General features: G+C 42.0%; 2 protein-coding genes across 3 annotated transcripts; both read right to left on the bottom strand.

The window, feature by feature from the left end:
- Window positions 1-1,608: 1,608 nt before the first annotated feature.
- Window positions 1,609-5,640, bottom strand: LOC122051413 (calcium-dependent protein kinase 20-like). Its single transcript, XM_042612553.1, has 8 exons — window positions 4,622-5,640; window positions 4,043-4,166; window positions 3,701-3,844; window positions 3,394-3,546; window positions 2,911-3,026; window positions 2,554-2,721; window positions 2,122-2,352; window positions 1,609-2,034 (listed from the first exon to the last, which is right to left on the bottom strand). The coding sequence occupies exons 1-8, from the start codon at window positions 5,123-5,125 to the stop codon at window positions 1,879-1,881; spliced, it is 1,596 nt and encodes a 531-aa protein (XP_042468487.1). The 5' UTR covers window positions 5,126-5,640; the 3' UTR covers window positions 1,609-1,878.
- A 1,866-nt stretch (window positions 5,641-7,506) lies between these two features.
- On the bottom strand, window positions 7,507-11,921 carry LOC122051412 ((-)-kolavenyl diphosphate synthase TPS28, chloroplastic-like). Of its 2 annotated transcripts, none has more exons than XM_042612551.1 (14): window positions 11,828-11,921; window positions 11,497-11,576; window positions 11,119-11,422; window positions 10,862-11,045; window positions 10,582-10,796; window positions 10,397-10,517; window positions 10,201-10,313; window positions 9,891-10,117; window positions 9,692-9,807; window positions 9,495-9,593; window positions 9,138-9,395; window positions 8,227-8,347; window positions 7,969-8,139; window positions 7,507-7,891 (listed from the first exon to the last, which is right to left on the bottom strand). In XM_042612551.1, exons 3-14 carry the CDS (start codon window positions 11,393-11,395, stop codon window positions 7,685-7,687), a joined length of 2,109 nt encoding a protein of 702 aa, XP_042468485.1. In that variant the 5' UTR covers window positions 11,396-11,422; window positions 11,497-11,576; window positions 11,828-11,921; the 3' UTR covers window positions 7,507-7,684. The 2 variants fall into 2 exon arrangements, with proteins under 2 accessions (XP_042468485.1, XP_042468486.1); XM_042612552.1 differs by having other exon boundaries at window positions 11,119-11,410.
- Between the last annotated feature and the right edge of the window lie 655 nt (window positions 11,922-12,576).

Genomic DNA, 12,576 nt, shown 5'->3' with positions numbered 1-12,576 from the left:
TATCACTTAATTCAGGTCAACACGGATCAATTCAAATCCAATCGAAACCTAAAATTTTTTCCGAGTTAATTTCGGTCCAGATCGAATTGATAAGTCAAATTTATTTTTGACACTCTGGCGGATACAGATCGAGCCTTCAACCTTATCCGACGTCTGGAATTGCTTTGGCACCTTTATTAGCAGAGTAAGACACAATAAAGAGGTTATTTAATGAGTTGTACGTGTCTTAAAACTGTCGAATATATAAATAGTGATGGCTCTAATCTATTCAAACCCTTGTAACATCAAAAAAAAAAAATATATATATATATATATATATATAATTTTTTAATTGGCACGGGATATCTTTGGCGATTAATAAAAACTTAAATAAAAAATTTAAAATATATATTAAACTCTAATGATAAGAACATCCATACCAGTTTCTTTATTACCATATCTAAAATTTAGAGTAAATGACTTACTTTATTAAATTTAGATAATCATTTTTCACTACACACTATATCAAATACCCTAAAATTTCTATCATCCTTAATTTTTTATTATTATTTTTCTCTTTCTTCTATTTTTTATTATTATATTTATGGAATGAGTGGAAGGAGAAAGATTGAGTGGAAGGAAAAAGATTAAAAAGAAATATTATTTTATTTTTAGGATAGAGATTTCATTTTCTAAATTTAAAGAATCTTTATTCATCAAATCTAAATTTAGATAATGGATAGGGTAGGATATTTAGTTAATCTATCCAAAATTTAAAATAAAATCTTTGAATAATATTACTGATGTGGATGCTCTAACCTTTAAAATCGTCGAGAGATAAGACTTATGTCATCACAACATAGAATAGAATAAAAGTAAGTGTTTTTTGATTTATTCTAACGATCAATGAAATATTTTCATAAAATCAAATTGATCATCCTCAAAAATAATCAATAAAATTAATAAATAGTCAATGAAATTAATTGAAATGATCATTATCGAAGAGTTGGAGTTCGTTCGGATAATATAGTGGTTGAGGTATAGATATTACGTGTCTGAACATATCTTTTTTATATTTTACCACTTGTACTTAATAATTAATAATTATTCATGATTTAATTTTTCTATATTAATCTAGAGACAAAATAAGAACACTAGGAACGAGCAAATCATTTTCTACCACGTAACTCAGAGAGTTTTCCACCCGAAAGAGGCACGGCTGCGGTAACTGTCAAATTCTCTATCATAACACGGACAACGGTGTGTACTGATGGACTTAATTACCCATCTTGCTTCTTACATCCTACTCAATTGATAGCCTCTCCAATAGTTTGTACCTCAAGTCAGGCAATAATCACATCATTGCAATTACTACAAGTGACATGCCTTCTTCGTGTCCATTAGAAAATGTTGTGTTGAACCGGTAGATACGCTACCTTCAACATTCAACAACCCCGCCAGCACGACAACCCACCTCCACGTTGACTTTCAAAGGCCGCCCTCGAGTCAACAATGAATGACAATATCGCAATCTCAAACGTGCCATGCCAAACCTTGTTATTGTTTTTCTCAGCCATTGACTAATGTAGCACCACAGCTGCGTAGTAGAATGGTAAACAAAACAGAGGATTGGAAACAACTTGCTTGCTTAACAAATTTAAAGATACACACAAATTAGAAACTTTGTTTCAGTCACACAGGAAGTGGAGAGAATACCTTTATGTACACAGCGAAACCTTACTTCTATGTTCCTCGTAAATTTTACATTCGTGTCGTCGGTCGGTCGGGTCGGTCGGCAAAGAGAAGTACAGTTTGAAAGAATGTTTCAAATCCACAAGGAAAATGGAAGGATCAACAATTTTCGAAATGTGTAGTTTTGTGCTTGTTCTTGTTTCAGTTTTATCTGGCCCCGCTTATCAGCTGCAGAGATCCATCCTTCATCAGCTTAGAGCTGAGGTTACTGAACCGCTCCCTCGAGTATTGCCTCGATGCTTTCCTCCAATCCGTGCCGGCTTTCATCATTGCTGCGAATTCCTCGTAGCTTATTCTTCCATCCTGCAACGAAAGAGGTCCATTGTCAGCTGACATTGTTACAATTGCCAGTGCAGCAAACTTGTGAAGTGAAAGATTATGACATCCCACCTTGTCTGTGTCTACGTCCTGAATGATAGCGTTGATAACTTCTTCACGGTTCGGACCCAAGTCGTCGACCAAGGAATCGCTGAGTTCTTCAATTTCAATGTATCCACTCTTGTTCTGATCAAAGTGTGAAAATGCTTTGTGCAGGTGTTCATCGTTTCCAATCTTGCGCAAGTGGATCGATAAAGCAGCAAATTCTCCGTAGTTTAGGGTGCCACTTCCATCGACATCAGCCTGTACAAAATTAGTTGCAATGACCCCTTAAATTATCTTACAACTAAAAGAATAGGGGAGGAGGTTTATCGGGACGAAAAAAAATAGCTGCACTAATATAACAACACAAAGGGACATGATTTTGCATTTGTGTAGACATGGTGGTTAAGGATTTCACAATAACACAAATAACATCGATAAGATGCTCGGTTAAGTACTTACTGCTTCCATTAATATCTGCACGTCTGAATCAGAAATTTGGTGACCAAGTTTATGCAAACCAAGTTTCAACTCCTCGAAGGTTATTTTTCCATTTTGATTGATGTCCAACTTCTCAAACATTTCCTTTATGTCTGCAACTTCCTCGACAGAGAGATATTCAGCCACAATCTGTAAGAAAGAGCCAATTGTGTCAGCGGTTGATTATTCTCGCGTGTGGATAGCTGTACGTATCATAGACATAAATCACAAATCGACAGAACTCTCATTCTTGCAGACAACCAAAATCAATTGTTAAATGTCCTTAACAGTGTTGCACTATGGTCAATGAAAACATGGACACTTAATTCTATCTCTTACCCGTAGAGCTTTCTTTTTAAGCTTGTTCATCCCAGAGAACTGCTGCATTCTTGCTCGTACAGTTTCACCCAGATTAACATTAGGAGCTCTACTTGCATTCTGCAGCCATGTATGATCTGCAACATCAGATATACAATTTGAGTTCATAGATTAAGTACATTCTATAGAACTAAAATTCTGAACAAACCGAAGAAATCAGGATAAACTTCTCTTGCTCTTACAAAGCATGCATGATATGCAAAGAAACAAGCAAAACTATAAATAAATCTCTTTATGAAGAATGAATAATACTGCCATCTCGACTTGTATGAGATACTGGCATGGCTCATTACTAACCATCCACTTGAGAGAGAAAATGATAAATCGAAAGTTTCACATAAGAAAAACATAGTATTAGAAATATAGCTACATGAAAACAGATCCAAGATACAAGTTTTACAAGTGCCAAGAACTGAGAAAAGGTATCAAGGAGCCAAGAGTTACCAAGAACTTGCTGAGCAGTCAACCTCTTCTTAGGATCCGGCTCAAGCATATGCCTCACAAGGTCTTTAGCGCTATCAGAAACCTTTGGCCATGGTTCTCTTTTAAAATCTACGTTAGAACGAAGAATTGCTTGGGCAACACCTTGTTCAGTTTCTGCATTGAAACAAGGAATTACATGACTGGTTCTTAGAAGCATGCCAGATGCAAACATCTCGGTTTTGGATGGACTTGCAAGAAATTATAATTAATTGAGTGATATACAGTTGGAGGTCTAAAATGGTTTTATTATCCTATGAATGAAAAATACCTGCCCAAAATGGAGGCACCCCACAAAGAAGGATGTATAAGATAACACCTGCACTCCAGACATCAACTTCAGGTCCATAATTTCGCTTTAGAACCTCTGGTGCCATGTAATAAGGACTGCCGACAATTTCGTTAAAGCGCTCACCTGGGATCGAAAGGAAGACTATTACAATTCAGAAACTAACTAGCTAGCTTGTAATATTAAGACCACCTTTTCCATGAGTAATTGTAGGTAGGAAGTGGGCATCAACTAAAGTAAGAATCATATGAATCTTTACTTTTAACAACTTAGATAACATGTAAGAAGACCAACTGAAAAAGAAACATCCTGCAATCGAATTACCAGGTCTGAAAAACACAGACAACCCGAAGTCAATCGTCTTCAATGGGGCATTTTCCCTTTTGTTCCCAAACAAGAAGTTCTCAGGTTTAAGATCCCGGTGCATAACTCCATTCTTGTGGCACTCCTGGAAAGATATGATGAAAACAAAACAAATTAGCGTACTCCATAACGCATGGAATGCGGCAACCAGCACCGTTTGCTCAATGCTAACACGACAAACTACACTGGAGTAGGAACGATAATCCCAATCCAGGAGTAACAATAAAACTATCCCAATATCAAGAACATGGAGAGATGGAGGTGCCACTATGAACAAAAAGGAAACTATTAATTGAAGTATCACAACTATCAATTGAAGCTATGCTCATTTGTCAATGTGGAAACTGTTCTATGTTTTTATTGTGCTGGGATAGTTAACAAAATTGATCCGAAAATGTATTGTTTATCTAAAACTATAACATGAACAGTTTCATAGCAGTTTCCTTCGAAGATTCAGATGCCAAGCAAAGTACAACATGATCTTAAAGTGAGAATCTTGAGTGTGTAATTTATGCAATACCATGAATGCAGAGAACTAACCTGAATGACTTCAATGATGGTACGCATGATTCCGGCGGCCGCGCGTTCAGTGTAATGCCCCCTGGCGACGATCCGATCAAAGAGCTCACCTCCCTCGCAGAGCTCCATGACGAGGTGGACAGCGGCGTCGTCCTCGTATGTGTCCTTGAGGCTGACCACGTGGGGGTGGTTCGGCAAGTGCCTCATGATCTCCACCTCCCTCCGCACGTCCTCGACGTCCACCGCGGTGCGCAGCTTCTTCTTGGAGATGGACTTGCAGGCGAAGCGCTCGCCCGTGGCCGTATCGGTGCAGAGGTAGGTGACGCCGAACTCGCCGCGGCCGAGCTCCTGCCCGAGCTTGTACCGGCTGCCGATATTGCGGCCGGTGGGGTTCTTGAGGACGACGAGGGTAGGGGTTGGCCCGCGGTTGTATTCGATCGAGAACGGATTCGGCTTCTTCTCCTTCTTCTTTCTCCTTGCCCCCTTCTTCTCCGGATCCGCAGGAGCGCCACAGCAGTTTCCCATCGCGATTCCGCAGCCTAAAGATCCGAATTCTTTGAAGCTTTTCCTTCAAGGACGGAGCCAAAAAATTGGCCTTTTCCGAACAAATCAACGGATTCAACAAAGGCAAAAGCAAGATACGATCTTTGCGTCAAATCTCAACAAAATAAGCCAGGGGATGAAGAGGAAGTCGCTTTATAGAACTCGGGACGAATTTGTCGCCATCGCCGGGACCCAAAAAGGGCGCCGAACGCGGGAATCACTGGAACAAGCAGTAAAAATGGATTGCAACACTTGAAAGTTTCCGGAAGATGCGAACTTGGAGAAAGTTTGCGAACTTTGGGGAGGAATTAAGGACGAGCTGTGAAGGTTGGGCAGGTGGGAGATGGAGAAAGGACCACCACGACCGGTTCTACCAACTGTTCCCCCTTTGACCACCTCTCTCTCTCTATCTCTCCTCGCTTCTCATCGCAATGTGAAGACGGGGAGGAGAAAGGAAGAGAGAAGAAGACAATAATAAAATAAAAATGCAATCTTTTTCACGCCTTTATCTCATCTCCTTGCTGCCCTCCTTATAATCTCAAAGTTTTGTTTTTTCTTTCTTAGATTAATCAATCGATATCAAATAAATCCATTTTTTTTTCAATGAAAAAAAACTTTGACGAATGCTTAAAATTTGCTATTTTGACTAAAATGCCATTTCTAGAAGATTATACTTTGACTAATTCTATTTATCAGATATGACCCCTTTTTTTTTTGTATAGAGTTGACTTGGAATAAAAAAAAGTAGATGCTTAGTTTAGAAACGTTCAATGGAGGCTGGTGAACTCTAAAAGATTTAAAAATAAATAAATTGCAAGGGTAAAACAACACTTTTTTTTCGATTTCTTAATATTTATGTGTTAGTAAAGCTTTTTTTGGGGGGTAAAACAGAAAATTCAAAAAGGGCGCATTAATATTGATATTGCCAGTGAACATTGAACCATGAACAAAAATTAATTAATTCCATTCGTTATAGAATTAATTAATTTTTTTGTTATAGTCGAGTTGAGCATTAATATCAGTTGACTATTTATAAGACAGTAGTTAATCTGTTTAAATAATTTTTAAAATAAAATTTAGAATAGACCGAACCCGACTTACGTACACATTTTTTAAAATAAATTTTATAAATGACTTTCGTATAGAGATACCAATCGGGCCAAGATAGCACAGCCCAATAAGCGATTAAGCCCCTATCCGTGAGTTGGGCCAGGCCAATATGGATCATCCCCAGTCTAGGCGGCATGACTAAATGGGACAATGAGCCCGTTCTCACCTGGGGGCAGCTGTGCAGCGTAGCTAAGGGGTCCTCTCAATTTAACAAACATTTAAGGTTCAAGGATGGAGTCTTACTGTAGGATGAATTTTCTATTGAACAATTGTTACGGGAGATTTTTGGAAAAAATAATTGAATTTAAAATTACAAGATTAAATTAGTCTTATCTATTGAATAAAGCTGCCAGAGGAGTTAATTTTGACAAACGTGAAGAATGTCACCCGACTGTTAAGTGTTGCTAAGTCAAGATGAGTTTTTATGAGTAGATCTAGAGTTGGGACACAAGTTGTCCAAATCACCTCCTGCTATGTTTTGAAGTTTTCTTGGATCGTATGTATTTCGGGTCGCGACGAAATAAGAGGATACCCCAATGCTATCATTGGTAGGTCTATCGAGCGGATGCATGGCGAAATGAAAGGATACCCGAATGTTATCATGGGTAGGTCTACCGAGCATATGCACAATAGGGAGAAAGGGGGAAACAAAGTGGAGCATAATCTCTTTGCAACCATTTTATTTTTGCTTCAATTGGTCTGACATTCAATGCACATAAGTCGTACTCGCACACGAGTTAACTTGGATCATTATAATCCGAACCCTAAATTTACATCTACTACTTATCTATGCGTGAGAGAGAGTCTCTCTATACATTTGCTCATAATATTAATGCATGTGTCAATTTAAGCTAATAATAAAGTTAAAAAACTTCAATAAAACTAAAAATTCATGCATAATAGAATCTATTGTTCTCCATTCTTTTATTCTATTCACATTTCTAATATTTTCTGTAATAGACAGTTGACCTAAGAATTCTAGTTGATATGTGTATATTATGAGTGTTTTCTAATTTATCCTGATGATCGATGAAATATCTATCTCTCCATCGGGAATGACAATGACACATTCCTACACCCTCTTTGTCGTATCTCCCTCGAGCAAGTCGGCTCGAGTATCCACACTGCGAGAGGACGCATTGTCATTCCCGCGGACACGACACTCTCAAACTCAACCACAAATTTTAAGCTCAATAATGCAAAAAATTATCAATTAGAAAACAAGAGGACACGACCAGCCATACGCACCCATCGAATCCGCCGGAATATCTTCATTATTCTCTGAATCATGCAATTGTCTGCCATTTGAAGCTGCCGGGCAACAGCATCTAATAGATACACATATTCTATGAAAACTTATCCAGATAAAGGTTCCATTATTTACACTTGCAATTCATTCGAACTTAAACCAAGCACAGTTTAAGTTCATTCTTAATCCGCAGGCTGGAAGAGGACCTTGGCGATGTGATCGTTGAGAACATCCTCTGAGCAGTGAGCAACATAGTAGAAGCTCTTTGCCACAAGAAGAAATGTCTGCTTGGTTTGGTGCAAGTCGAGCCCTTGTTCCTCTGAAGTACTCTGGAGCACACACTGAGCTAGCTCTCGCATCTTCTCCTCTAGTGTCTCCTTGTGCGTGTTCTGAGAGGATTCGGGCGGGAATTATTATTCAAATTGTCATGGAGTTGTTTGTCGATTGCCTGGAGGAGGGAATGTACCTTGGGGTCGAGCTTTTGTTGCAAAAGTCGATCACAGATGGAGGATAAGATGTCACAGTGTGGTTGAGCTAGAATCGAGTCGAAACGCCCTCCACAAGCCTCGATGGTCCTCACTAGTAACACCCCGGTTCCTTGCTCTTCACTCTTCCATGTCGATAACCACACAATCCACTGCCAAAATGATCCAAATAGGTTCAAAGTAGTTCTAGATTTAAAACAGCTGTTTGAAGCGCGCAACCGAGAGCATTAGAGCCTTACGGCTTCGAGTAAGTAGTTGCGCATTCGCTTTCGATCAGATTCCGCACCCAATACCACAAGGCCATCGACGAGTTGCTGGAGCAACTCGGCCAGCCACTCTCCGTTCCCACTCTTGCCTGCCCTGCATTAACATCACGTTAACCATTTTAAATGTGCCAAAGCATCAAGACAAATCAACTTCAAACTATGAGCAAGACGATAGTCCTTCTGGGTCCTAACTGACCCCTGGACAACAAATTGCCAAACTGTGAGTGATTTGATTCTAACACACGTCCTAACAAGCATAATATGAGATTAGATCATATCAATTTGAGCTTAAAATAAGATGATCAAGGACAACAATAAGATGATTATATTTAGCTAATTTAGTTGTTGAAGGAGAGCCTTCATGCAATAGTAAGGTTGTTTCCGTGTGATTTTGAGGTCATCATGGATTTGAGTTGCAAAAATAGCCTATTGCAAAATGTAAAGTAAGACTATATACAATAGAACTAATGTAGTCCGACCATCCTGAAGGGGAGATTCATCAACAGTATGTTTGATTCCACGTGCTTAAACTCTACAACTTATTATTGATTTGGCCCCCAAGAAGGCATGGTCCTCCATCTATTGAGAGGGGCAACTTAACCATCGCTTGCTGCAGGAGCAGCTTCAATAATTGCAGTAAGCAGAAGTACAATTGGTCTTAGCCAAAACCAAACACTGCATTTCCCACATTGCAAGTTGATATCTACGCCAATTTTCGAGAGTTTTCGATTCTTAAATTTGCTTCAATAATTGCAGTAAGCAGAAGTACAATTGGTCTTAGCCAAAACCAAACACTGCATTTCACACATTGCAAGTTGATATCTACGCCAAGTTTCGAGAGTTTTCGATTCTTAAATTTGAATGGGATGGTGTCTAGCACTGACCTGTTGGTGCCATGCTCATTGCTGCAGCAGTCATCAGCATTGAGGAAGTTCAGTATCAGTGTTTGTCTCATAGTTTCAGTGCATGAGTCCCTGCCAAAGTAGGCTGAAATGGCCTTCGAGAAAACCAGGGTTCGAACCCAACCCAACCTCTCAGTCTTGCGTTCGGGTTCGAATATGCAAGAGGCTGCTAAGAAGAAGTCCTCCAACAGGGTTCTTCTGCTCACACCATGCCTTCCAAGGCCTGCCTCCTCGTACCACCTTAAGTGGAACCACACAATTGAAACTTGAATAGGTTGACTACTTGTACAACACTGAACCAATGCAGGTCTCAATTAGAATAAGAAATATTTGACATACTTTTGAAGATAGAGCCACTCCAGCTGATGGTGAGCTTGGCAATGGTTAAAGTCCAATTTAGCCAACTCCAAATACATATCATTGTTCACCAGAGGCATCCTGCCATATCACTCTTTCAGTTAATCATTCAGTTAAGTAAACAAGTTTAGTAAGTAGATAGCTTAAAGTAAGGAACTGTGATCAGTAGATGAGCTTACCTGTAGAGAGTCTTGCCAATCCAAATATCACTTCCCCCTCCATACTGCTCCAAGTAGAGTCTTGCCTCGACGCGAGGCAGGCTCGCGTACCAGGGGAAATCCAGAGCATACTCCACCTGCTCCGTCGATCAAACGACGATATGGTACTAATTCGACACAAGTAGAAACTGAAATTTGTCTGTTTTAGTTGGACAATTACCTCCCCGGGCAAATCCTTGGTGATGATCCATTTGTCGAGCAGCTGGTGTGCAGCTTGTTTCTCTCGCAAGAAGGCATAGGAGAAGCTCTTAGCTCGCTTCAGTATCTCTTCCCCGGGGAAGGCCACTTGCGCCGCCCGGTTCAGGTTGTACATCCCCGTCACCGCTTGGTTCGACTGCCCTGGGAAGCACACGAATTCCCCGTCCTTCTCGAATTGCTGCAGCACATCTGCATGGATCAATCAACCAATCAAACAGGACTCCGTTTAAAGTGGCAAGTGATCGACCACTCTGCTTGATCTGCTCGCTCACCGGGGGAGACAGGGTAACCGTGCAACCGCAGCAGGCGGAACCCCATCGACGTGTCGTCGATGTCGAAAACCCGCGAGTCCTTGGCCCAACAAATGCCGTCCTCCGTCCAGTATCTGCATAATATGGACAACTCAACACTCTGCTGCATTCCAACAAACACCTGGCGAGAGGAACAAGAACTAGCGAGCTCGATCACCTGTGCACGTAATCGAGGCAGTCCTTGATCTCCGGCTTGAAGTAGCGGGCGATGCCGAGGCGTTGCAGGCGATCCACCACCCACAGGTGCTCGAAGAGGTCGACAGGGTACACGTTCGGCACTGCAGCAAATTGAATCCAAGGTCAAATTTTTCTGGCAGAATTGATGAATTAATGGATTCATACCTCCTCCATCAAATCTACGGACGATTCGCTCGAGATATTTGAGGCATTTGCCGTCGCCCGTCTGCATCAGCGCGTAGGCGGTGGAGGAAGGCGAAAAGAGAAAGGAGCCGTCTCGGCACTGTAGTCGAAGAAGCTTCTCCCAGTCCAAGCCAGCCATTCCTTCCATGCTATGCAGCAGCGTGGTCGGCACCTCGTGCAGCACTTGCTTCGGAATCCTGTTTAATTATCGAAATACCACTCAAGCGTCGAACAAGCATTGCACTGTAATCGTAGCTCGCACCTCTTCAATTTAAGGTCTCTCATGGCGCTTATGCTTTGCAAATAAGGGTGCGAGTAGGGAATCTCCAGCCCCAGCTCCTTGGCCAGGTCCATCAGCGAAGGGAACGCCACCTCGAAGCCAATGGGCATGTGCTCCGCCGCCTCCTCCTCCAGCCTCCACATGTTCTCCCTCACGTACTCCACCCCTGCACCGTGCCATTTATAGCACTCAGGTACGACCGTACGATGCACGAACGTCGTTAAAGTAATTCATTCTACCTCTGAGGCACTTGTCGGGGTGGAGATTCCAGGAGGCGAGCACGACGGCGCAGGCCAACGTGTTGATCAACCGGTCGTGGGCGGAGAAGGCGGCGGCGTCCCCCCAAGAACCGTCGCCGAGCTGGTTGTTGGCGATCCACCGGAGGCTCTTCGGAAACAGTGGCCGGTCGGTCCTCTCCGGGTCCCTGGCCAGCGCCACCCACGCCGTGTCGTACGCCGAGACGCTGATCTCCCCGTCCTCCATCGACCGCAGAATCGCCTTCACCTCTTGCACCATCCCGCCTATCGTCCTCTGCAAAAAAGACTACAGCTAGCACCCATCTATCAATGGCGAAAGCAGCATGCAGAGCCCGTCGATGAACGAAATTGACCAATTACCTCTTCCAACAATAAGACATGTTCCTGCTGTGGCAATTCCAGAAGCGGCAAAGCTCTCTGTATCAACCCACCACCGTAATCTGCAATGTGAATTCAATTCAATTCAATTCAATCAGAGTGGGCCTGAAAGCGTTAAATCTCGGTTACAATTTTACACGCATGATCCAAACACAGAAACTTGAACCGAATTCTGCTGCCTCATCTCTTCCTCAGATCTTAGCCTAATCTACGCAGTAGACGACAGGTGGCGGGGCTTGTCAGGGCGACATAACAACAATCTGTTCTCCTCTGTTTCAGTTCGATGATAATTAATCGAACGAACAAACGCTACCTGGAGGAGGAGCTGCAGTAGTGCTGGGTCTGGTCAATGCATGCCTTCTCAAGGTCTTCTCGACCTTCACAGTACTGATCGACCTCAAGCTCTTCTCCCGCGCACCTGCACGCAATTCAGCCAAAGCACCTCCTTTAGGCTCCCATGCATGGAGCATGGACCATGCAAACTAGTGGCTGACTTCAAAGGCCAACTTCGAAGTTCAATGAATTAATAATGAATGAATTTACCTGCAGGAAGCAGGAGGAGAGGCCGGGGCGGGAGCAGTGCCGACATCATGGCCATCGTCGGAGTCATTGGCTTGGCAGGCCGGGGGAGAAGAAGAAGAGGAGTTAATGGTGGTGGGGGGTGGGAGGGGTGGCGTTGGCTTATGTAGGGGAGGGAAGGGGGAGTTGAAGGAGAAGGAAACAAAAGGGAGGGGAGAGGGAATAACAAAAGGAACAGCCTGAGGAGGGAATGAGGCCAAAGGATGTCTTAGGGAGATTCCCACGGATAACAAATACGAGGATACCTTCTACTGTGGTGGTAAAAGGTGGAGTTTATCATCTTAAAAATGATTAATTAAACCAGATTTTTTTTTTTCATTTAATATATCAAGAAACATTCATTCATGACGAACAGTGCAAAAGTCCAACGTCCTCTTCTGAATGATAACTAAGCGTCCTTCGAAATTTATCATCTTGGTTATCTCTTTAGGGCGTCCTACGCACTTTGAAAGAAGTAAATCAAATTTAATCTTAGTCGAGCAG

This window comes from Zingiber officinale, chromosome 3A, assembly GCF_018446385.1.
Source record: "Zingiber officinale cultivar Zhangliang chromosome 3A, Zo_v1.1, whole genome shotgun sequence".
In the NCBI taxonomy this organism is placed as follows: Eukaryota; Viridiplantae; Streptophyta; class Magnoliopsida; order Zingiberales; family Zingiberaceae; genus Zingiber; species Zingiber officinale.
Note: the sequence above shows the minus strand (reverse complement) of the source record. Positions and strands in the feature narration are given on the sequence as shown.

Bases quoted from the DNA above. Each gene is read 5' to 3' on its own strand.
- LOC122051413 (XM_042612553.1), bottom strand. From the start codon at position 5,125: ATGGGAAACTGCTGTGGCGCTCCTGCGGATCCGGAGAAGAAGGGGGCA. The intron at 3,027-3,393 runs GTAACTCTTGGC...CTGATGTTGCAG, and splicing joins GACTGCTCAGCAAGTTCTTG to ATCATACATGGCTGCAGAAT. The intron at 2,353-2,553 runs GTAAGTACTTAA...AATTTTGTACAG, and splicing joins TGCAGATATTAATGGAAGCA to GCTGATGTCGATGGAAGTGG.
- LOC122051412 (XM_042612551.1), bottom strand. From the start codon at position 11,395: ATGGTGCAAGAGGTGAAGGCGATTCTGCGGTCGATGGAGGACGGGGAG. The intron at 10,314-10,396 runs GTGATCGAGCTC...CATATTATGCAG, and splicing joins TGCCTCGATTACGTGCACAG to ATACTGGACGGAGGACGGCA. The intron at 9,594-9,691 runs GTAAGCTCATCT...GTGATATGGCAG, and splicing joins ATTGGCAAGACTCTCTACAG to GATGCCTCTGGTGAACAATG.